The 24,672-nt window shown below is 46.0% G+C and overlaps 1 protein-coding gene across 14 annotated transcripts; it reads right to left on the bottom strand.

Moving 5' to 3' along the window:
• Positions 1-1,015: 1,015 nt before the first annotated feature.
• Positions 1,016-22,015, bottom strand: Milr1 (mast cell immunoglobulin-like receptor 1). 14 transcript variants are annotated; one of them, NM_001410245.1, is made up of 7 exons: positions 19,017-19,241; positions 18,013-18,054; positions 14,594-14,863; positions 7,777-7,884; positions 4,599-4,697; positions 3,312-3,380; positions 1,016-1,899 (listed from the first exon to the last, which is right to left on the bottom strand). In NM_001410245.1, the coding sequence occupies exons 3-7, from the start codon at positions 14,832-14,834 to the stop codon at positions 1,847-1,849; spliced, it is 570 nt and encodes a 189-aa protein (NP_001397174.1). In that variant the 5' UTR covers positions 14,835-14,863; positions 18,013-18,054; positions 19,017-19,241; the 3' UTR covers positions 1,016-1,846.
• Positions 22,016-24,672: the final 2,657 nt, after the last annotated feature.

The following is a 24,672-nucleotide window of genomic DNA, read 5'->3' as shown; positions in this document are numbered from 1 at the left end:
AGCATCCTCGTCCCTTCGTATCTGTAACGTCCCGCAAGCATGGCGCATGAGGCGGACACTTCAGTGTGTTTGTGATACAAAGACAATCAGACCAATTTTTTTTTTCGGTTCTTTTTTTCGGAGCTGGGGACCGAACCCAGGGCCTTGTGCTTCCTAGGCAAGCGCTCTACCACTGAGCTAAATCCCCAACCAATCAGACCAATTTTAAAAGATTTGTTTTCTTTTTAATTAGGTGCCTGTGTGTTTCTGTGTGTGCACATGTGAGTGCGGGTTCCTGAAGGATTCAGAGAGAGTGTCAGATCCCCTGGAACTGAAGTTACATGCAGGCGTGAGCTGCCTGACTTGGGTGTAGGAGCCACCCAAGGTCTTCTGACAAAGCAGTAGGGGCTTTTAAACAACCACTAGGCCATCTCTTCAACCCCAATACTAGCTTTCTGCAGCCTTATAATCTCTCTCTCTCTCTCTCTCTCTCTCTCTCTCTCTCTCTCTCTCATACACACACACACACACACACACACTCTCACAGGTCTGCTCCTCCATACTGCAGGGGTCACACGTGTGTGTAGCCACCCCTGGCTTTTTACATGGGTGCCAGTTTTTGGCACTCAGGTCCCTTTGCAGACTAAACATTCTTTCTTGATGAACTGTCTCCTCGGGTCCTCAAACACATTTTCAAGGTCACCTATATCTAGCCATGGATTAAGCTTTGTGGTTTTATTGTTGTTTATTTGTGGTGGTTTTGGCTTTCTTTTTTCTTGTTTGTTTGTTTGTTGTTGAGACAGGGTCTCACTATGTAGCCCTGGCTGTCCTGGAACTCACTATGTAAACCAGGCTGGCCTGGAACTCACAGAGTGACTGATTCCAACAGGAGTGTTGGAATTAAAAGTGTACACCACCACATCTTTAACTGTGCTTTTCTGGGTTTTGTGTTTGAAACATTGACAGCCATGAGGAAAAGGGAACTTGAAAGACAATCATTATACCTTTAGATCCACTCACAAACAATACTTCTACCTAAGATTAACTTTTTTATTTTATTATTTACTTCTAGATGAGCTTGGGCATGTTCAGGGTGGTATGCCCATAGACTTATTTATTTATTTTAAAGATTTATTTATTTTATGTACATAAGTACACTATAGCTGTCTTCAGACACAGCAGAAGAGGGCATCGGATCCCATTATAGATGTTTGTGAGCCACCATGTGGTTGCTGGGTATTGAACTCAGGACCTCTGGAAGAGCAGTCAGTGCTCTTAACCACTGAGCCATCTCTCCAGCCCCAACTTACTTAATTATGCGTTTAGGTGTGTCTGTGCACATGAGTGTAGTGCCTGCAGGTGCCAGAAGAGGGCGATGGATCCTTCGGAAACAATGTTATTGGCAACTGTGAGTTATGGGATGTAGACTCTGGGCTCAAACTCCCATCCTTTGGGAGAGCAGTGTCTGCTCTTAGCTGCTGAGCCACTTCTGCAGCCCCAGGATAATTCCATTTAAAATTGGGTTGGAAAGTGAGAACGGCTGAAGGCCACAAAACCGAAGTATTTTTTAACCCTTATCAAGCCTGGCTACTTTGGTGACAAGATTAGATGCCCAAGTTAGCCAAAGGAATAATAGTGTCCAGATGTGAAAAATACATTCACTTTCGGTGACCAGGTTAAATCTTTTTTGATCTTTGTGTTTTAAGACAGGGTCTTGCTATGTAGTGCCAGCTGGCCTTGAACTCAGGATCCTTCTGCCCCAGCCTAGGATGAAACTCTGAAGTGCCAGGTGAATTTCCTGTTTCTTCGTAAGCATCAGCTTACTGGAAAGTCTCTTATATTAGGATACAGTCAGTTTCTTCGCACTTTAGTAGGTGAGTTCAGAGTAGATGTAGTCATCTTTTCTATCCTCAAGGCCTTCTAAAATTGAAGAGGGAAAATAACTCAGTAACCTGCAGCTGTAAGTTCAGAGAAACTCTAAAAAGAGTCCCCATTTCAGGTGTGTTGGCTCGGGGTCCAACCGTGCTGGCCACCAAACTTGATGACCTTAGTTCTATGCCAGGGTCTCATGGAGTAAGGAGAAAGCTGACTCCCCCAACTCGTCCTCCGACCTGCGTGCACATACCTTGGCATATGTTGGCCCATGCACATCCGGACACAATAAGTAAATATAATAGATTAGTTTTATTTAAAAGCCCCATTTCTAGATGGGCAAACTGAAAGAAGCAAGTATTACCTGGTCTTTTCCAGTTTAATAACAATTTATTCTGTGTGTGTGTGTGTGTGTGTGTGTGTGTGTGTGTGTGTGGTATGTATAGGGGGGAGGTGTCATGAAAGCCACAGGAGGCCATTACAATTCCTCCCCTATTCTCTTGAGATGGAGTCTTTCACTAAACCTGAAGCAAGGCTGGATGCCAGTGAGACAGCGAGAAATCCCAGCTCCTCTACATCTCACAGGCCCGAGCAGGCCATGCCCAGCTCTTCACACACTCAAGTCCTCCTGCAATAGAGGTAGACAAGTAAATGCTCTTAGCCCCAGAGCTATCTCCCCAGCATTGATTTCTTCTTGAAAATGTTTTAGTAGTGACCCTGCATCCTCTATTGGGGATTTTTTTTTTTTTTTTTGGTGGTGATGGTTTGTCGTTGAGATTTTATTTATTTGTTTGTTTGTTTATATTTTCAAGACAGGGATTCTCTGGGTAGTCCTGGCTGTCCTAGAACTCACTCTACAGACCAGGCTAGCCTCAGACTTACAGAGATTGGTCTGCCTCTGACTCCCAGAGCGTTGAAATTAAAGGTGTGCGCCACCACTGTCTTTCTGAGTTCGAGGCCAGCCTGGTCTACCAAAGCTACACAGGAACCTCTGCCTTGAAAAATCCAGAAGAGAAAAAAGATTTTATTTTAATTTTAACTAATATGTGTGTAAGGAAGGTATGTGTGAGCATAGACACCCATGGAGACCAGAGGCACAGATGCCTTTGGTGCTGAAGTTACAAGTGGTTGCAAGCCACCTGACGTGCATGCTGGGACGTGAACTCCTGTCCTCTGGAGCACAGTACATGCCTATAAATGCCAAACCAGCCTGTCTTAGAAGTATTTAGAGAATAGTTCCTACCTGCTTTCCCCTCCACCCACTGCTACATCTGTCATTGTGATTACATCACAATTACATTAATCACATTAATGGGAACTGTGATTGGTTACTTACTGTTGACCTGCTGGGAGCCTGGAATCCCCAAACCCCATCCTTAGATACAAAGCCCCTGCTCACAGTGATATCACAGGGACTTTTGTGTCATTGCAACAGTGTCTCTTGCCCCATCGTAACTCACCTTGTTCTGTGGGTGCCACCTCTTTGAAGACTGGAGTAGTATAGTGTATCTCCTGGAGTTGTTCTGACCCTGGGCAAAAGACAGTACATAAGTGTTACTGAGTTAGGTCTTGGATCCTTTGATCATGGGAGGCCTGGGGCCTAGACTGAACACTTTCCCTTTGGGATTGTGGAAACATGTTGCTGTCACTCCCAGTCTGACTCAGGTTCCATCCTGGCAAGATGGAGATGCCAGAAAGGGGGCTCAGAACATGTGTAGGGCTCTGAGGAGCTGGGTAACTTGGAGCCCCTTGTTAGCTGGGCCCTTCTACCATGAAGTATCCGACATACAATGTCAGCTTTGATAAGTGACTAAATATTGGACTGTTTGGTGACTTATCAGGAAATACTGCAACCTTGCAAGTTGTGAAGGGAGCAGTTTTATGTACTCTTGTTTTCTCTACACTTGGCTGGCACGGGTGGAGCCCTGGGTTTGATCCCAAGTATTGCAAAAATCAAACCAGCAAACAAGAATGAGACAGTTCGATTCTGCAGCATGCAGACTAACATAGAAAGACACAGAGATTTTCTTGGCCTCTGTGCAAAGATGATGCACACATCCAGTCATGTTGGTAATCCTAGGATGTGGGAGGATTGTTAGGAGTTTGAGGTCATCCTGGGCTACACAGTGATTACAAAGTTAGCCTAGGCAAGGTGCTAATATAGTTTTTACTTGTCAAAATAGATATTTTTAAAGAGCAGCTTGCTGGGCATAGTATCATAAGCCTGTGATTCCCAGCACCTGAGAGACTGAGGCAGGAGGATTGCAAGTTTGAAGCCAGGCTGGTTGGACTGTATAGCATGACTCTGTCTAAAAAGAAAACAAGTGAACAACATAAACTTCTCTAAAAGATAACCATGAGAGGCTGTGGGGTAGAGCGTGGGTCATCCAAGCTGAGATAAAAAAAACCCGAAGGATGAAACGACCCACTGGTAGCAAGCTACATCCGGGAGGGGCTCTGAACACTGGCCCCCAGACCCTGGACAGGAAGATAGAAGATGGGAGGCAGAGGTGGGTGGCAGATGGGAGTCACAATTATTTTGCTTCCTTTTTTTTTTAAGCCTGTGTCTCTGGAGAATTTTGTTTTATTTTATTTTATTTAACAGTAGAATACTTGTCTAGCATGTGTGGACACCTTGGGGTCAAGTCCCAGAGCCACAGCATATACACACATGCAAACATACATATTATGTAATTGCCCAAACCAACCAACCAAACTGGTCAAAACCAGCGAAGCCCCTTCCTTACCTTTTTGAGTTTCACAGATATTCGCATACAGCTCCCCTTGCGTGGGCGCATCTCCAGAACCCTTGGACTCATTCTCTCTCAGAGTCTTTCCTGTGCACCCTCCCCCAACACAAGACATATCATCATATTGAACCAATTTAGACCTGTTTTTCCTGTCTTCTCTGCCCAGGGGAAGAATCTCTCATGATTCTAAGTGACATGCCAGTGGCCTCAACTAATGAGGGAGGAAAACATCACAGGTCTCCATATAGCACTGACTCCTCTGGTCCAGGGTCCTCCTGATCAGGCCCTGGGAGGCTTTTAGCCTATGTGTCATAGTAGAAATGGACAAATTTTCTTTCTTCTTGAAAGGAACAGTTAGTAGAGAGCCATGAATTATCCTCAAGAGATGAGCGATACAACTAATTATCAAAATTCATTGTTTGTTTCTTTGGTTTTGTTTTTTCTGAGACAGGGATTCTCTGTGTAGCTGCAGCTGTCCTGAAACTCTCTCAGTAGGGGAGGCTGGCCTTGAACCCTCAGAGATCTGCCCTCCTCTGCCTCCCAAGTGCTGGGATTAGCAGCGTGTTCTACCACTGTCCAGCTGAAATCAAAAGTCTTAATGCCACTTTGACAAACACTCAGGGTGATTTCATTGTTGAGATGTTTGAGAAGCTGGGTTAAGTAGGGTGTCTGAGGCTAGAGAGATGGATCAGTGGTTAAGAGCACTGACTGCTCTTCCAGAGGTCCTGAGTTCAATTCTCAGCAGCCACATGGTGGCACAACCATCTGTAATGGGATGCCCTTTTCTGGTGTGTCTGAAGACAGCTACAGTGTACTCACATAAAATAAATAAAATCTTATAAAGGGGTTTTAGGGCCCCCTCCCCATCTTTCCCCATTCCCCTCCCCCCTCTCTGTGTTCATGGCCAGCCTCTACTCCTCTTTTCTCTCTCTCTCTCTCTCTCTCTCTCTCTCTCTCTCTCTGCAGCCCTCTCAACTCCCTTCCCCATGCCCTGAATAAACTCTATTCTATACTGTACTATCCTGTGGCTGGTTCCTCAGGGGGAAGGGATGCCTCAGTATGGGCCACAGAGGGACCCCCTTTCCCCACACACCTGACTGCACACCCACCAAACAGATTCCTCCTCTCTTTATCTTTTTATAAAACACAGCACCTGTTCCACAAGCCAGAAGGTGGAGGCCCAGAGAAGCAAAGATGCCAGGAACCCAGGAGGCCCTCGGCTTGGCGCCTTGTGTGCTGAGACACAAATGCGATTTTGTGCAAATCTAGATATTTCTCCACACATATGTGCCCAGTGAAAGGGCCACTTTGAAATCTTTACCAGAGAAGGGCTGAGGGGTGAGCAGGGAAAGCCTTCTACCCAGACAGTGAAGGGTTTATTTTTGCCATAGTAGGCCATAGTGGGAAGACAGAGACATGTACCCCATCCAACCTCACACACCCAGCTTCCTGAGGGTAGCTGAGAAGCACAAGGCTCTGCCTTTGAGGGGCTTCTGCGTTGGACCAAGTACATGCACTGCAGTGAATATCGGAAGCCTCTCGTTATAAACAGTATTTTCCATACACCCACACACAGGTACAGCACCACCATTTACGGTGGCCTGAAGACTGAGCAACCTGCTCTGAAAAGGAAAGAGACTGCTATGCAAAAGGAAGTCAAACATCAAAGGACAGCCCCTGCGCTTGTGGCACAGCGGTCAGAGTCCTTCCCTAGCAAGCAGGGGGCTCTGAGTTCATTCCACAGGCCTGAGGAACCCAACCACTGAGGAGGATCAGAAGTTCAAGGTTATCCTAACTATGTGGTGAATTGAAGGCCAGCCTGGGATACAGGAGACCCTGTCACAAAATAAAGCAAGACAGACAACTGCAGGGTTCTATTCAAATGAAATCTTAGAATAGCTCTGTCTGTAGAATGTGGCTACAGAGCAGGAGGAACAGAATGATTGGGTTTCAGTCCCGGAAGCTAACAAAGGCGGGTGTGCCCTTACTGATAGTCTCACAACAGAGATAAAGATTGCACGTCATTGACACACACATAGGAACTAGCTTAGCTGGAGGCTGAGCGTGTGACTGGGAAGACCTCTTGTTTAGCACTTGGACAGGACTTCACACAGTATAAAAAAACAGAAATATGGGGGAATAGCATATTTTACTGTGTGTGTATTTTAGCACCACGTTATGCAGACAGTCTGGGGCTCAGCTGGTAGAGTCTTGCCTGCACGAAGCTCTAGGTTTCATCCCTAATGACACATAAATTAGGAAAATGTGCTTGTGATCCCAGCCCTGGGAATGTGAAGGCAGGAGGACCAGCACTCAAGTGTGACACCATCTCCGGCTACAAGAGACCCAGACTCAAAACACTTATAAGCTGGAAATAGTGGTGCACACCTGTAAGATTAGCATTCTCAAGCTGAGACAGGAGTATCATTGTGAGTTCAAAGCCAGTCTGGCAGACATTACCAGATCTGATCATGGGCTGGAGAGATGGCTCAGTGGTTAAGGGCACCAACTGCTCTTCCAGAAGTCCTGAGTTCAAATCCCAGCAACCACACGGTGGCTCACAACCATCTGTATGAGATCTAATGCCCTCTTCTGGTGTACTTGAAGATAGCTACAGTGTAGTTATATATAATAAATAAATAAATAAATAAATAAATAAATAAATAAAACAAGATCTGATCACAAAATAAGAGTGCAAAAATTATCAATGATTTTCAGATGATAGCTACAGAATTCTAATCCAGTCGTGGGGTTGGGGGCATGGGGCTGTGTGTATAAGTCATGCCCATGTGAGGCTGGCCCTCCAGGCAACCTACATCAGAAGGAACTTGAAGGCAGTGCCCTATGAGTCTCATGAAGTCTGTCTGTTCACCTCTTAATCTCCCTCTTCTTCCTCTCCCTCCCTGACCTCTCTTACTGGCTCCCTCTCCCTCTTGCTCTGGTTTTGATTTTGTGAGACAGGGTCTCTCTGTGTAGCCCTAGCTGTCCTGGAACTTGCTCTGTAGACCAGGCTGACCTCCAACTCAGAGATCCACTGGCCCCTGCCTCTGAGGGCTGGGATTAAAGGCATGTGCAGCCACCACTGCCACCACTTGCCACCACCACCACCAGGCTTTCCTTCCCCCTCTGCCCTGCTGAGTCTGAACAGCACAGGAACATACCAGGGAGAACCTACCTTTTTTGTATTTCAAATAAATCAAAAAGGCCAGGCCTGGGAGTATTAGCCCCAATAACACCCCTGGGAGCAACAGCGACAGTAGACAAGAAGAGCAGCTCTCATCCTCTGTAAGAAAACAGTATTTCTAGGTCACCACTGGCGTCCATGTTCTTTTCTTTCTTTCTTAAAAGATTTATTTATATGAGTGCACTGTAGCTGTCTTCAGACACACCAGAAGAGGGCATCAGATCCCATTACAGATGGTTGTGAGCCACCATGTTGTTGCTGGGATTTGAACTCTGAACCTCTGGAAGAGCAGTCAGTGCTCTTAACCACTGAGCCATCTCTCCTATGATATTGACCTAAGTTCTCTAGGGAAGGCCATCGTGGCTGTCTCCTGTGTTCACCAGCACACTGTGTTCCTGATCCCAGCAACTTATGAGAGTTCCCTTATTGGGTCATGAGGCTCTTAAAGCCATAGCCTTCTACCTCCCTTCCCCATGGGCACCACAGAGCAGCCCAGCATTTCATGGTTGGATCCCTCACAGCATGGCTAGGACCCTGTAAGACAGGCATTGGTGTTTACCTGGCAATTCCTAGTCACTACCTCTTGATACCATCCCAGTGGGTCCTGAAACAACACCCAACCATAACAACCACTGTCCAACCCCTTCCTGCCCTCATTCCCTCAAGGAGAATGACCTGAGGAGCCACATACACAGCTGCAGGCCAGGCAAATAGCTAACCTGGCTGGCCCTGTGCAGTGTGGCACAAGCCAAGTGCCAAGAAATCAGAGGGCAGCACGAACCTGCCTCGGCTTCAGGGAACTGATGTGCAGGCTTCACGGTCTATTATTTCTTTCCTTGAACTTGCTATATAGCTGAGGCTAGCCTTAAACTCATGATCCTCCTTTTCCCAATTTCCCAGGGCTGGGACTACAGATGTGTGGCTCAGTTTATTTTTATTTATTTAATTATTTTGATTTTTGAGACAGGATCTCTCTGTCTCTCTATGTAGCCCTGATTATCTTAGAACTTACTCTGTAGACCAGGCTAGCCTGGAACTCAGAGATCCACCTGTCTCTGCCACCCAAATTTTGTGCTTAAAGGCTTTCCCCACAACCTCCTGGCCAGTTTGTTTATCCTTAAGAGTGACTACTGTCAAGAATTCATTTAGTGTGTATTTGTACACCCCCTGTATTAGTCGGGGTTCTCTAGAGTCACAGAACGTATGGAATGTCTCTCTATACTGAGGGAATTTATGGTGATGACCCACAGTCTGTAGTCCAAATAACCTAACAATTGGCAGCTGTGAATGGGAAGTCCAAGAACCTAGTGGTCGCTCAGTCCCAGGAGCCTCGTCATTTCAGCTGGTCTTCTGCAGAATTGGGTTCCTACAGATGTGCCGGCAAGTAAGTGTAAGCAGGTGAAGAAGAGAGAATCTTCCTTCTTCCAATGTCCTTATGGAGACCTCTAGCTGAAGATGTGGCCCAAATTAGAGGTATGCACCACCATACCTGGATCTGGAACTTGCTATGTCCCAGGCTGACCTCAAACTCAGAGATCTCCTTGCCTCAGTCTCCCGGAATTAAAGGCGTGTACTACCTTGCCTGGGCCTAAACTTTTCATGGCCACAATGCCTCAAGCTCTCCATGTCAAGATCCAGGTCAGAAACTGTATCTTCCAGCCTCAACCCAGACCCTCTAGAAGATGAGAAGTATCTGGATCACAGGTGGTGCCCTCCAATTCTAGATTGCAGTTCATTCCAGATACAGTCAAGTTGACAACCAGGAGTAGCCATTACACCCACTTAGATGCATGTAAAAGCCATATAAGTGGGGCCTATGTAGAAGTCAGAAGACCAAGTTATGGGAGTTGATTCTTCCCACCACGTGGGGGCAAACTCAGATCTTCAGATTTGGTGGCAATAACCTCCAGTCGCTGAGCCAGGGGTATGAATCGTCCACCATTCAGTTCCAAGTGTGCAGTGGAGAACTGGCTCCCTCTCAGCTCCAAAGTATCAGATTTCTGTAACCCTGTGTCCATCTATAGAATTCAGTTGCACACATGCTTTGACTTCCTCTACAGAGCAGAAGTGGCCATGCTAAATTGATTTAAGGGAATCTCAGAACAGAAAATACTGGACTCTGGTCTAATGTCAAGTTCTACTCTTTTTCTACAGTTTAGTTTTTAATAGCAGTATTTAGTTTTCGTATGTATGTATGTATGTATGTATGTATGTATGTGTGTATGTATGTATGTGTATGTATTTTAGTGTTTTAAGATAGGATCTCTGTATAGACTTGGCTGTTCTGAAACTCCATGGACCAGGCTGGCCGCAAACTCACAGAGATCTTCTGCCTGCTTCTGCCTCCCGAGTGCTGTGTAAATTTATTTTATTGTGTGTGTTTGACACATTTATGTGTTTAAATACATTTTTGATAGTAGTCATTCTTTTTTTTTTTTTTTTGTTCTTTTTTTTTTTCGGAGCTGGGGACCGAACCCAGGGCCTTGCGCTTCCTAGGTAAGCGCTCTACCACTGAGCTAAATCCCCAGCCCCGATAGTAGTCATTCTTAAGAATTAACAAACTGGGGCTGGAGAGATGGCTCAGTGGTTAAAAGCACTGAATGCTCTTCCAGAGGTCCTGAGTTCAAGTCCCAGCAACCATTTGATGGCTCACAACCATCTGTAATGGGATCTGATGCCCTCTTCTGCTGTGTCTGAAGATAGTGACAGTATACTTATATAAACAAAATAAGTAAATATTTAAAAAAATAAACAAGGGGGCTGGAGAGATGGCTCAGTGGTTAAGAGCACTGATTGCTCTTCCAGAGGTTCTGAGTTCAAATCCCAGCAACCACATGGTGGCTCACAACCATCTGTAATGGGATCTGATGCCCTCTTCTGGTGTGTCTGAAGACAGTGACAGTGTACCCATATACATAAAATAAATAAATCTTTAAAAAAAATAAACAAACTGGCCACGTGGTAAACGCCTTTAATCCCAACACTTGGGAGGCAGAGGCAGGAGCATCTCTGAGTTCAAGTTGGTCTGCATGTATGTGAGTATATCACGTGTATGTGTGTTCACCATGGTGCTCATGGAGGCCAGAAGAAGGCTTTGGACTCCCTGGACCTGGAGTCAAAGATGGCCGTGATCCATTGTGTGGGTGGTGGGAATTGAACCTGGATTCTTTTGAAGATGAGTAAGTATTTTTACCCATCTCTCCAGCTCCCCTGCTCTATTTTTTGAAGAATCCAGCAGTATGATATATATTATGTGGTTCATTAACAAAAATATTATAAGAAAGGAAGGAAGTAGGATCCGCCATCTATCATGTTACCCACATGGTTTTACATGACCTTTAGAACAGTCTCTAGGGTCTGAAGATGAACCGACTATGCTTCAAAATGCTATAAATTGCCCCAAAGCTGGAAGAGGTGGCACGTACCTGTGATCCCAGAACTTGGGAAATAGAGCTAGGAGAATCAGGAGTCAGGGTTATCCTCGGCTACATATGTGAGTATAAGCCAGCCTAGGCTACCTGAGAGGCTACTTCCAAAAAAAAAAAGGAATGCCAAGGTCACAGAGCTGTCAAATAGCAGACTAACTGCAGATTGAGACCCCCAGCCCTGCTGTTAAGAGTCTCCTGTAGTTCAGGTTAGCCTCAAACTCATCACTCCTCCAAGTACTCTAGGCCCCTCTACACTTGACACCCTCTGTCTCCCCTGGGCTCACATGCTTCTTTGCTGACTTTCAACCACCTTGAACCAGCCCAGCTTCTGCTGCAAGCTGGAGCTCTGGACATGCCAAGGACCGCAACCAGTCTCCCCGTAGAGCTGGCTCCCTTTCATCCTTCCAGCACCTTGGACAGGCCCTCCTACCTTACCCAGGTGGTGCCTTCCTCATGCTCACGTGCTTCTCCACACGGTGCCCCATTTCCTTTACAATAACTGGCACTGCTTGGGAGCCATTTGTTTGGGTTTTGTGTCTCCCCCTGCCTAGACCAGAGGCTCCAGGAAGGCATCAACCAATCAATGTAAGCCAGGGTGTGGTGCATGCGGGTCCTCAAACCTTAACTGATTAGTGAATCCATGATTAAGGAACCATGTTTGTGGCCACAACCATCTGTCCCAGTGGAGCTGAGGATGTGACCATGTCTTAGGTGTCACTGATGTCCTGGAAGCACCGTAGCTTCCACAAACAACCGCCTACACCAAGAGGGCAGCCGGTAGAGATGTATCTGTGAGGCGTCATTGAAGATGATCGTGTTTGATAGGACAGTATGTCACTTGAACAAACTGCAGGAAGGTCACATGCACTTGCGGAGAATGTATGCTTGGTGACCTCACCCCTTGGGTAGAGGAGAATGTGTTAAGCCACTGTCGGCACTGGGTACCACATCCCAGTTCCCAGCTGTGTTGGCTTTCCTTTCTCCACTCTCATTCCCATGACAGCCACAGTCACCAACTTAGTTCATGCCCTGAGCTCTGTCTCTCCCCTGGAGCCCATGACATAAAATTCCTGCAAAAGCCTGCACATCTAGCTGTACTGGTTAATAGCGGTTTCAACTTGATCAGAGCTAGAACCCCCCTAGGACTCAAATGTCTGGGCAAATCATGAGAGGTTATATAGATTGGGTGAACTGAAGAGGACAGACCTACCCCAAGTGTGGCCGGTATTATCCCACGGGACAAATCCGAGACTGAATTAGAAAGAGAATATAGCCTGTTGTTGTGCTCCTTTAACCCTAGCAGAGGCAGATGTCTGTGAATCTGAGGCTAGCCTAGTCTACATAGTGAGTTCCAGGCTAGCCAAGGCTACATAATTATTAAATTTAAAAAATAAGAGAAAAGTGGGCACAAGAATTCCTCCCCACCCCCTCTCTGCTCCTATTTGTGGATGAAATGTGACTACCAGTCACCTCCCATTCCTGCTGCTATATGGTCCCCATCGAGATGGACTGTGTTACTGGAAACCGTGAGCCCAAGTCAGCCCTTCCTTCCTCAGGGTGATTTGGTCACAGCAACAGACAAGTGATTGACACATTGGTCTTCTGAGCATATCTTTGGGGAGATTACCCCCTGCTGTGTTAGATTAGAACTAGACATTTGCACCCTAAAATTGAGAGCTATTGGGCTGGAGGGATGGCTCAGTGGTTAAGAGCACTGACTGCTCTTCCAGAGGTCCTGAGTTCAAATCCCAGCAGCCACATGGTGGCTCATAACCATCTATAATGAGATCTGGTGCCCTCTTCTGGCCTGCAGGCATAATAAATGAATACATAATAAATTAATATTTTTAAAAAATTGATAACTACTGACCTGTATTTCCATCTAATAAAACTCTTCGTAGTGGTAGACATGTTCTGTGTCTGTGTCGTCCTATATGGCAGGCACCAGTCACCTTTGACTCCTGCACACTAGAAACGTGACAAGGCTGTGGTCTTGAAGTTTCTTTAAATTTTATTTCTTTATCTTGGGACAGTGTCTCAGTCTGTAGCTCTGGCTAGCCTGGAAGTAGCTAAATAGATCAGGCTATCCTTAAACTCACAGAGATCCACCTGCTTCCGCCTCTGGACAGGTGTGCCCAGCCCTGTAGTATTAAATCTATTTTTATTTTATGTGTATGAGTACACTGTAGGCATCTCCAAAAACCAGAAGAGGGCATCGGATCCCATTACAGATGGTTGTGAGCCACCATGTGGTGCTGGGAATTGAACCCAGGACCTCTGGAGCCATCTCTCCAGCCCCCTGTATTGAGTATTTTAAAATGTATCTATTAATTATTAGTGTGTGTGCAATGCATATGTGTGTGTGTGCACAAATGTGTCTGAGCACTCAAGCAAACATGCATTGGTGCACATATCATAGCATGTATGTGGAGGTCAGAGACAACTCTGTGGAATCAGTTCTCTCCTTCCACTCGAGCTCCAGGGATCAAACTCAGACTTGTGCCACAAGCACCTTTACCCCGATGAGCCATCTTGCCAGCCCTAGAATCCTTTTTTACTATCACTTTGACTAGTTTGAATTTAATTTTGCATTGATACATGTGGCTTGTGGCCTCCACCGCTTGGTAGACCTGGAGAACCAGCCAGTCGTTCTTCGTGAGGTTTGACGAGATGCAGATATAATAATATGTTTAGATTCCTTTCTACCTCTCCCAGGGTCTCATTCTCAAGGTCGCCACAGATGAGGCTAAAAGCATGGGGTGGGCAGACAACAGAGAGAAAACCAGAACTAATGAGCTGTGGCTAGGCAGGAAGGGTGCTGGCAGAAGCTTCAGGCTTCAAGGGAACGTTGAAGATGGCTATGCTGACTAATCTTGATTAGATTAGGGAGGGACTAGGAAATCATGGTAGTGTCTGCATGGAGGACTAGCTAAGCAGGGAAGATCCTCTCTGCGGAGGGAGTACCATCTTTTAGAGTGATGGCCCAGATAAGGAATAAAAAGAAGAGAAGAGGGGGCTGGAGAAATGTCTCAGTGGTTAAGAACACCAACTGCTCTTCCAGAGGTCTTGAGTTCAAATCCCAGCAACCACATGGTGGCTCACAACCATCTGTAATGAGATCTGATGCCCTCTTCTGCTGTGTCTGAAGACAGCTGCAGTGTACTCATACACATAAAAATAAATAAATCTTTAAAAAAAATAAAAAAGGAAGGGGGGAGAGAGAGAGAGAGAGAGAAAGAGAGAGAGAGAGTCTGCTGCAGGCTTGCTAAGCTGATGAGCCACATTCTTCCCAGACTTTTGACTGAATGTTTTCAACCCTTCGTACCACAAGAGAGAGTCCCACTGGCCACCCGGCCTCCATTGTATCCAGGCGCACTTACGGATGATTGTGAAGTTGAAATTCTGACTGTATTTCGACGAGTTGGAATCATTGACTTTGCACTTGTAGGGGCCTGACTCGTTGGCATTGGAGATCCTCAGGTGGAAATCCACAGCTCCCCCTCTTCTCCTCTTGCTTTCTAGGTATCTCTTACCCAAAAAGAGCGAATAGGTGATGTCTATGGATGTGTTCTTGCTGGAACAAGACAGAGATACATTTTGGCCCATCCTGACCACACTCATACTTGAGTTCAGATTTGGAGAAAGAAATCCTGGGAAGACAAAAATGACACAGCAGGCATTGTTAAAACCACCGGACAGGGCTGGAACTGCAGCTGGGGTGGAGAGTGTTTGCCTAGCGCAGCAACAACAAAGCCCTGGATCCCATCCTGAACACACCTTCGATCGGGCATGGTGCCTGTAATCCCAGCTCTTGGTAGATGGAAGCAAGAAGGACCAGAAGGATCAGGGTTATCCTTAGCTGTACAGGGAGTTCAAAGCCAGCCTGGGCTGCTTTGTATAGTTAGTACTGTACGGTTGACAGGATCTAGAATCACCTAGGAGATTGCCTCTGGATTAACAGAGGTGTGAAGACCCGCCCTGAATGAGTGTGGCCCATCAGAGGTCTGGGTTCCCAGACTGAATAAAAAGACACCAAGGAGACAATGAGTCAAGCATCCACTGCAGAGGAATTTTAATCCAGCTACATGGCTGCTCGGCAAGGGGTCACTTGCTAAGATCTAGGTCTGTGTGGTCTGGCTGGAATACAGACACGGCTTTAATCCCAGGGGACAGAAGCAAGTAGATCTCTGAGGTCAAGGCCAGCCTGGTGGAAAGCAAGTTTCAGCTAAAGAAAAGTTCAGGACCAGGCACGGTGGTCCACGCCTTTATCCTAGCACTCAGGAGACAGAGGCATGCAGATCTCTGAGCTCAAGTCAATTTGGTTGAGGCCTTGAGTTGAGAAGCAGTACAGTGGAGTTCAAGGCAGCTCAGTTCATGGAATTCAGAGGCAGTTTTACCGGGACAGTTATAGCGAGACAAGTTACAGAGAGAGAGAACAAGCTAGACACAGGTGGAGACAGAACAAGCCAGAGAAATGAGAAGGAGCCAGAAAAATGAGAACAGACCGCCAAAGTTAGTGTGAGGCCAAGCAGAGCAATGCAGTAAGAAACTGTGGGAAGCCAGATTGAATCAGTCAGCAGAACAGCCAGAGTTAACCAGTCAGCCAGAGTTCGGAAAGAGCTAGAAAGAGTGATCCTATTCAGCAGCAAGTCTCAGAGGCAGAAAACATTCTAGACCTTGGTAAGATTGTACAGAGACTAGAAGCTTCCAGAACTCGGCCCAGGTTAGGAGACTGAGGCAGTAAGTCCCAGAGAGGACAATTAAATCAGGCAAAAGAAGATACTTTAACAACCTCTGTTTCCTGACTATGGATGCCCCGTGACCAGCTGCCTCAGGTACCTCCCATCATGACTTTCTAGCCAGGGCTAGGGGGATGGCTCAGTGGTTAAGGGCACTGACTCCTCATCCAGAGGTCCTGAGTTCAAATCCCAGCAACCACATGGTGGCTCACAACCATCTGTAATGGGATCCCATGCCTTCTTCTGGGGTGTTGAAGACAGCTACAGTGTGCTCATCATATACATAAAATAAATAAATCTTAAAGAAAAAAAAAGATGGGAATGACTTCCCAGCCATCGTGGGCCATATCTCCCTTGAACAGTGAGCCCAGGTTGACCCTTCCTTCCTCCAGTTGTCGGATATTTGGTTGAATCTTTCATTTCTCACAGTAGTGAAAAAATGCAATACACACCTTTTCAAGGTGGAAGCAAACATCTCAGGGAAATTGTGTTCCCCCCAGTCAACCCTGATCTTTCCTTTGTTCTTCAGGTACACACTTGGGTTCCGTATTGCAGTCTCATTTGCTTCCCCCCAACCCCTGGAAAAAAATTCCTTTATTGCACATCTGCCTCTATGTTTTTCTTTGGCTTTGACAGGGGGTTTAACTTCTCATTTGTACTGCTTCTCAGGTAAGACCTGCCAAATTTTCTTATCATAGATTACATTTCCAATAAACCAGGGTTCAGACCTCCAGCCTTAAATTAAATAAGCCACCATAATTCAAATCTCTGGCAACCCTTTTCCAATCTACAGCTGGGATGCCCCCAGCTCCCCCAGGGTCTCTCTTTCTCCTGTAATTTCAGGACTTGGAGGGTGGAGGCAGATGGATGGAGATCAAGGTCAGTCTATGCTGACTTAGTGAGTTCTAGGCCAGCCTGGGCTACATGAGACTGCCTTCACTAAGGCCTCGTAGAACTCCTTAAATTCTGTCTGCTGTCTCTTTTGGTAGCCAGTCTGTATGCTAGTATACACACACAATCATGTATGTATTTACTGTACGTACGATGTGTAATATATGCTCTGAGAGTTAATATGATATTTTAAATTGCAATAAAAGAACTCATGTTTCCGAGCTGCCGGCTATCAAGGGGAACCAGGACTGCTTGGGGAAAATGACAGCCAACAGAACCAACATAGCTTGAGAATGTATTGCTATTCAGTAAATTCTGACATCCCAGGCAGACACAAAGATGTCCATCTAGGTTGCTACACTGTGTGCTCGCCCACACTCAGGACTTAACAGGCTGAAGCGGGAGGATTCCTGTGAGTTCAACAACAGCCTCGGCTATGTAGCAAGAGATTACCACAGTCTGCAGAAAGAAACTGCCTGCTTCTGGATGGGGAGGGGAGACAGGCTGTGGCGCACACAACGATGGCACTTTCAACTTTATGTGGTGTGGTTAGCTTGTACCAAAGGACCGATGGACCACAGAGACTACAGAGGGACCAGGTTTGGGGCTTTCCTGCACACCTATGAAAGAAACCACACTCAAAACCCATCAGTTCGTGTGCCCAGGTTGACAGCTGGGCAGCAGTGTGCCAGCCAGGCTCAGCAGCAAAGCACTCTGACTCCATGGTAGTGTTCTTCCTGGGCATGGTGGGTCGGATACCAGCATCTGGGAGTTTGGGAGTTCTAGTCTAGCCTGGGCCACACACAATGGAGCTTGAGGCCAGCCTGAGCTACATGACACTCAGCCTCAAAAGTAAGTAAATAAACAAATAATCTACAAAGATTATGTCAGGGTTTTCTAGCTAAAAGTGAAACAAAGGAAGCTTGGAGATTTTGATGGTATAAAAAAGGTCTCAAGATTTTTGTCCCCAAGTTTTAGGTGGAAAAAAAAAGATGCTACAATTAACGCACTCTCTACGACTCAGCTCAACTCCCTCCCAGCGGGTAACGGAAAGGCTTTGCTCTTGGTTACCGATCTAAAAACCCAGAAATCCCCATAAGTGAACGCTCACGTTCAAAGTCAGCTCTCCGACCATTTTGATGTACACGCTTTTAGGAAATGAAACTTACCATTTCTGTCCACCCTCCTACAATCCACGGCGGTGTTTCGAACTGAAAGAGAAAAGGGAAGATTAGAAAAAGGCTCATTCCCCCCAAGTGCTTATTTTGAGAGCTGGTTTTTGTTTGTTCTTTTTGTCTTCGTATTTTCAAGACAGGGTCTCTCTAGGTAGCCCTGGCTGGCCGGGAACTCTCTGTGTAGACCAGTCTGCCTTTACCTGCCTTTGCCTCCCAAGGGCTGGCCCAAGAGTTGAATCTTAAAATACAGAATCAGGCTTACGTGTGATAGACAGAGTAAGAGCCCAGAGTAAGAGTTTGTCCAGCCAGCAACTCACTCCCTTGCATGAGGCGACAGAGAGGCACACAGGGGTGTCATCATCGCCCATGGTTAGTTGAGCTGCTACAGAGTGGGGCTCGTCTTCTAAGATTCCTCTTCCCAACCACATGCAGGAAATGAGAGGATTTAGACAAGTTTACTCAGCAGGACCTGTGACTCGTTGATTTAACGGTCCTTCATCTTCCTGGAACAGATACCCAGCAGCTGCTCAGACCGCAAGACCTCCTGCATCCCTTGGATCTGCTTAGTGATAACGGATCTTTCATTTTCTCTCTCTGTCTCTCTGTCTCTCTGTCTCTCTTTCTGTCACTCTCTGTGTGTCTCTCTCTCTGTCTCTGTGTCTCTCTCTGTCTCTGTTTCTCTCTCTGTCTCTCTGTCTCTCTCTGTCTCTCTGTCTCTCTGTTTCTCTGTCTCTCTCTGTCTCTGTTTCTCTGTCTCTCTCTCTGTCTCTGTGTCTCTCTCTGTCTCTCTGTCTCTCTGTTTCTCTGTCTCTATCTCTGTCTCTCTCTCTTTTTCTCTCTCTCTCTTTCTCTCTCCTCTGTCTCTCTCTGTCTCCCTCCCTCTCCCCTCATACTGTGATGGCTAAAGCTATGTTTCAAGTTTCAATTACAGATTAAATCAACGATTAAGAAATCTTAAAAGGGGGGCTGGGGATTTAGCTCAGTGGTAGAGCGCTTACCTAGGAAGCGCAAGGCCCTGGGTTCGGTCCCCAGCTCCGAAAAAAAGAAAAAAGAAAAAAAAATCTTAAAAGGAAAATACCTCTAACACGTAAGCCCCACTCGCCCCCCAGGACAGCGAACTTCCTGGCATGGCTGTCGGCTGTTGTTCATGTAAGATAACAAGGCCCATGTTTTTGCATCTCTAGTCAAGCCTGGCTGCCCCAGCTGTACAGGATGTCCTTGTTCACATGTAGGCTGGATAGGCAGAGAGTTCGTCAGGTGTATGCTTGCCCCCGATTGGACAAAGGCGGAAAGTATGTGTAGCCTTGTGGGGTTTGCCTTTTTTTTTTTCTTAAATAAAACTCGAGTTAATATAAGTTGGTGACATACTCTGGGATGGCCCTGACCAGGGCTCGCTGTCTTAGCCAACACTGCTTCCTTCAGATTTGGCTCAAAAATTGTGGTAGTGTTGTTACTGTCACCCGATGGGGTTAACACTTCCACAACACACACACACACACACAGACACAGACACACACACAGACACAGACACACACAGACACAGACACAGACACACACAGACACACACACAGACACACACACAGACACAGACACACACACAGACACACACACAGACACACACACAGACACAGACACAGACACACAAACACACACACACACACACACACACACACACACACACACACACATTTCCTGGTTGCCTATGAGGTGAGCCACAGGTTGCAGATGTATACACCTTCTACACAGGAAGCCTAAAGGTAATCGGAGGAGGGGTTCAGAGAGGCCTTTTGTTCACTGTCCTCAGGTCGGTGTGTTCAGACCAGAACTTCAGCAACATCACTTTCACCTTTGGAGGTAAGTCACATCAGGCGGCTCTGTAAGACCCTTCAGCCACCCTCCTGCTCCCCCAACATCTTGCCTTTTGTGTTCTCTTTCTCCATGGTACACAAGGAAACCTGAGGGCCACCTTAACGGGGGCCAGCTGACCTTACATCCAGCCCACACATGTAATGTTTGCATCCTAACGGGGGAATCTGGCCGTGCATGGGATATGGAATGCTTCGGCTGTTTGCTTGCTTGCTTTTTTAAGTCAACTTGACACAAATGAAAGTCATCTAGGAGGAGGGACTCTCTCTCCATCAGACAGACGAACGGGCTTATCTGTGTGACATTTTCTTAATAAATGTTGGTGATTGATATAGGAGGGTCCAGCGACTATGGCGGTGCCACCCCCGAGCAGATGATCCAGGGTGATATAAAAAACCAAGATAATGAACCACAGAGAGCAAGCGGCACTCCTCTGTGGCCCGGTGCTTTAGTCCCAGCCTCCAGGTTCCTGGCATGGCTTTTCTGAACTGTTACCTGGAGGTGTGAGAAGAACCCCTTTCTTCCCCCAAGCTGTTTTTGCTCAGAGTTTTATCACAGCGACAGAAAACAAGATGGGAAATATAGATCATAGCCATGGGTACAAAGCATGTTTATAATACCAGAATGTAAGAGGTGACGCAGGAGGATGACCATGTGTTCCAGGCAAGTGTAGGTTATATAATAAATTCCAGGCCAGTTTAGGTTGCACAGTAAGACCCTGTCTTAAAAAAGAAGAGAGGGGGTTGGGGATTTAGCTCAGTGGTAGAGCGCTTGCCTAGCAAGTACAAGGCCCTGGGTTCGGTCCTCAGCTCCGAAAAAAAGAAAAGAAAAAAAAAAAAAGAAAGAAAGAAAAGAAAAGAGGCCAAGAGAGAGGCCAAGGATGATGACTCAGACCTTTAATTCCAGTAGAGGAGAGGCAGAGGGTTCTCTTTGAGTTCAAGGCCTCTCTGGTCACTTAGGGATTTCCAGGACAGCCGGGACTACACAGTGAGACCTGTTCTTAAAACAAACATTTTTTTCCCTACATTGTAATTTATTTTGTGTATGAGTGTGTAGGGGGGAAGAGGGGTGCGTATGCCACTTCATACATGTGGAAGTCAGAGGTTGTAAGATTCAGTTTCCCTTTCTACCATGCGGGTTCTGGGGCCCTGGTACTTGCGGGCCTGGCACCTGCGTTTTGATAATAAAGCCTGAATGAGATGGGGTGGAACTTCTCCCTTGTTGTGTATGTGCTGAGGAAGTTGTGAACGCTTTGGATGCTGAATTTTTCAGATTAGAGATGCTCGGCTCGGGCTGTGATGGTTGCTTCCCTCACTACAGCAAGGGAATGAGCTGGCCACAGAGTCACATGCCTGCAATCCCTGAGATCAGGAGGCAGAGAGAGGCCAGAGAGTCAAGAGTTCAAGACCAGCCCCAGCTATAGATTGAGTCTGAGGCCAGCCTGGGGTACATAAAACTGTCTGACAAAAAGAAAAGGAAGGGAGGGAGAGGGAGAGGGAAGGGAGGAGGGTACAGGCCAGGTGGCAAAGACCTATAATCCCAGTGCTAGAAAGGTGGGGCAGGAAGTCGGAAGTTCAAGACTAGTCTAGCTCCTGGCCAGCCTGGGCTACATAACAGATCCTGGCTAAAAATCCAGACAGACACAGAGAGGATCGACTGTTCTTTAAATTACAAAAGAGAAAATTCTGACTGAAGAGCCCAGTTAGTTTGAGTTTTTTCATAAAACTCTAAACAGAGTTGGAGGTTTGAAGACATTACTATGTAAATTTATTTACTCAAATTATTATATATATATGTGTGTGTGTGTGTGTGTATATATATATATATATGGGTGGGTGCCCTGCCTGGATGTAGGTCTGTGTACTGTATGTACACATGCCTAGTACCTTAAGACTTCGGATCCCTTGGGACTGCAGTTATAAGCAGTTCTAAACCGTCATTTGGGTGCTGGGGAATCAAACTTCTGAAAGCATCTGATACTCTTAACCCTGAGCTGTCTCTCCAGCCCTGATTGGTGGTTGCTTGTTTGTTTGTTTGTTTTGAGACTGAGACTCACTGCGTAGCTCCGACTGGCTTGGAACCTGCTCTGTAGACTGGTCTTGAACTCACAGAGATCCACTTGCCTCTGCCTCCTGAGTGCTAAGGGCACGAGCCACCCCATCTTCTAGAATTTCATTTGACTCTTTCCCACAGGTTGACTTCTGTCTTGCTTGGGCAGAGGGAAGTTCTGGGTCTGGGACTTTGTACAAAAAGATGCCATTTCCGGGCATTCGTAAGTTTAGAAACCAGCAGGAAGTTTGGCACACAGAGACCGCAGTTGACAAACGTTGCTAGGGTGCCTCGGTCAGGCGGCACAAGAAGGAAAATGCTTGTCAGATATGGCAAGATACGCAAAGAATTGCGTTGAAAAGGAGAAGTTCATCCTTAGATCTGACACATGGCCAGAACTCGTGCCAAGTTCAATGTTTCATGGCTCAGATGCTGTACCACACAGATATGACGGGAGCAATAAACCCAACAGGGTGAGGGGTCCTCTCTGCTGAGTGACAGGACCTGTATGGATGACCTCGTTCAGTCTTTAGAAGTCTCTAGTTACTCTGAGAAGCATTATGGGAAATACTTTTTTTTTTTAAAGATTTATTTATGTGGGTACACTGTCGCTGTCTTCAGACACACCAGGAGAGGGAATCGGATACCTTTACAGATGGTTTTGAGCCACCATGTGGTTGCTGGGAATTGAATTCAGGTTTTCTGGAAGAGCAGTCAGTGCTCTTAACCGCTGAGCCATCTCTCCAGCCCCTATGGGAAATACTTAACAGACAGTAAAGACATATAAATATATGGCTCAACATATATCAAAAATCTAAATCAGGGCCTGAGAGATGGCTCAGGAGTTAATAGCACTTGCTCTGTTCCCAGCACCCAGCTGGGTGGCTCACAACTGCTTGTAACTCCAGCTTCAAGGGATCTGACTTCCTCTTCTGGTCTCCATATGCACAGGCACACACGATACATAAAGAACTTTTTAAAAAAGGTATTTATTTATTTATTCACTTGTGTGTGGATGTGGGTGTGGATACACATGTAGGGCAGGTGCCCTGGAGCCTGTGTTATAGACAGTTGGAGCCTCTCAATGTGTGTTCTGGGAGTCGAACTCTAATCCTGTGAAAGAATAGAGCATATGCTTGACGCTGAGCCATCTTTCCAGCCCCATCAAATAATTAAATTTTTTTTATTAAATTTATTTAATCCCAATATCAGCCCCCCTCTTCCTTCCAGGACCCCTTCACACAGATCCATGCCTCATTCCTCCCTCCCCTTCTCCTTTGAGACGGGGGGAGCCCCCCTCTAGGTATCACATCCCCCCCCATTATCCCCTCTCTCCTTTTCTCCCTTTTCCATTGTACGGTTTTGGATTCTTCGTCAAAAGTCAGGTGTCTGTAGGTGTGTGGGTTTATTTCTTGGATCAATTCAATTCCAACACACCAGAAGAGGGCATCAGATCCCACTACAGATGGTTGTGAGCCACCATGTGGGTGCTGGGGATTGAACTCAGGACCTCTGGAAGAGCAGACAGTGCTCTTACCCACTGAGCCATCTCTCCAGCCCTTTAATTCGATTCTGTTGATCAACCTGTCTGTTTCTATACCAATACCATGCAGTTTTTAATTACTACTGCTCTGTAGTACAGCTTGAAAGTCAGGGATAGTGATTCCTCCAGAAGTTCTTTTCTTGTTCAAGGTTGTTTCGGGTATCCCGACTTTTTTTTTCTTCCTATTAAGTTGAGAATTGTCCTTTCAATGTCTGTCAAGGATGCTGTTGGAATCTTGACGGGGTTTATGTTCACTCTGTAGATCACTTTTGGTAAAATGGCCGTTTTCACTATGTTAGTCACACCAATCCACGAGCACGGGAGATCTTTTCATCTTCTGATATCTTCCTCAATTTCTTTCTTCAGAGACTTGAAGTTCTTTGCCATACATGTCTTTCACTTGTTTGGTTAGAGATTTTTTTAAAAAAGATTTATTTATTATATATCCCCAATATTAAGGTTGTGCCTGATACTTACTGGACTTTGTGTTGATATTTATTAAATAATTAAACAAAAAAAAAGATTTATTTATTATATATGTAAGTACATTGCAGCTGTCTTCAGACACACCAGAAGAGGGCATCAGATCTCATCACAGATGGTTGTGAGCCACCATGTGGTTGCTGGGATTTGAACTCAGGACCTCTGGAAGAGCAGTCAGTGCTCTTAACCACTGAGCCATCTCTCCAGGCCCAGCAAGATATTTTTATATTAATCGTGACTGTTGTGGAGGGTGTTGTCTCCCCAGTGTCTTTCTTAGCCTGTTTATCATTTGTATAAAGGAAGGCTACTGATCTCTTTGAGTTAGTTTTGCATCCAGACACTTTGCTGAAGGTATCAACTGTAGGAGTTCTCTGGTAGAATTCTTTTTTTTTTTTTTTTTTTTTTTTTTTTTTTGGTTCTTTCTTTCGGAGCTGGGGACCGAACCCAGGGCCTTGCGCTTCCTAGGTAAGCGCTCTACCACTGAGCTAAATCCCCAGCCCCAATTCTTGGGGGTCACTTATGTATACAATCATATCATCTGTGAGTAGCAATACTTTGACTTCTTCCTTTCCAATTAGTATCCCCCTGATCTCCTTTAGTTTCCATATTGCTGTAGTTAGAACTCCAAGTACTATGTTGAAGAGATAGGGAAAGAATGGACAGCCTCATCTTGTCCTTGATTTTAGTGGTATTGCTTTCTCTCCATTAAAGTC

Source organism: Rattus norvegicus, chromosome 10 (genome assembly GCF_036323735.1).
Source record: "Rattus norvegicus strain BN/NHsdMcwi chromosome 10, GRCr8, whole genome shotgun sequence".
Taxonomy (NCBI): domain Eukaryota; kingdom Metazoa; phylum Chordata; class Mammalia; order Rodentia; family Muridae; genus Rattus; species Rattus norvegicus.
The sequence above is the reverse complement of the archived record's forward strand: the minus strand, read 5'-3'. Positions and strand labels throughout refer to the sequence as shown.

What these genes read in the sequence shown, in the direction of transcription:
- Milr1 (XM_039086724.2), bottom strand. Translation starts at nt 18,446, where the DNA reads ATGTGGTTGGGAAGAGGAATCTTAGAAGACGAGCCCCACTCTGTAGCA. An exon ending in TAGGAGGGTGGACAGAAATG is followed by an intron (nt 14,864 to 18,012) that starts GTAAGTTTCATT and finishes TTGTCTTCCCAG; the next exon opens with GATTTCTTTCTCCAAATCTG. An exon ending in TATCTGTGAAACTCAAAAAG is followed by an intron (nt 3,381 to 4,598) that starts GTAAGGAAGGGG and finishes TCTTTTGCCCAG; the next exon opens with GGTCAGAACAACTCCAGGAG.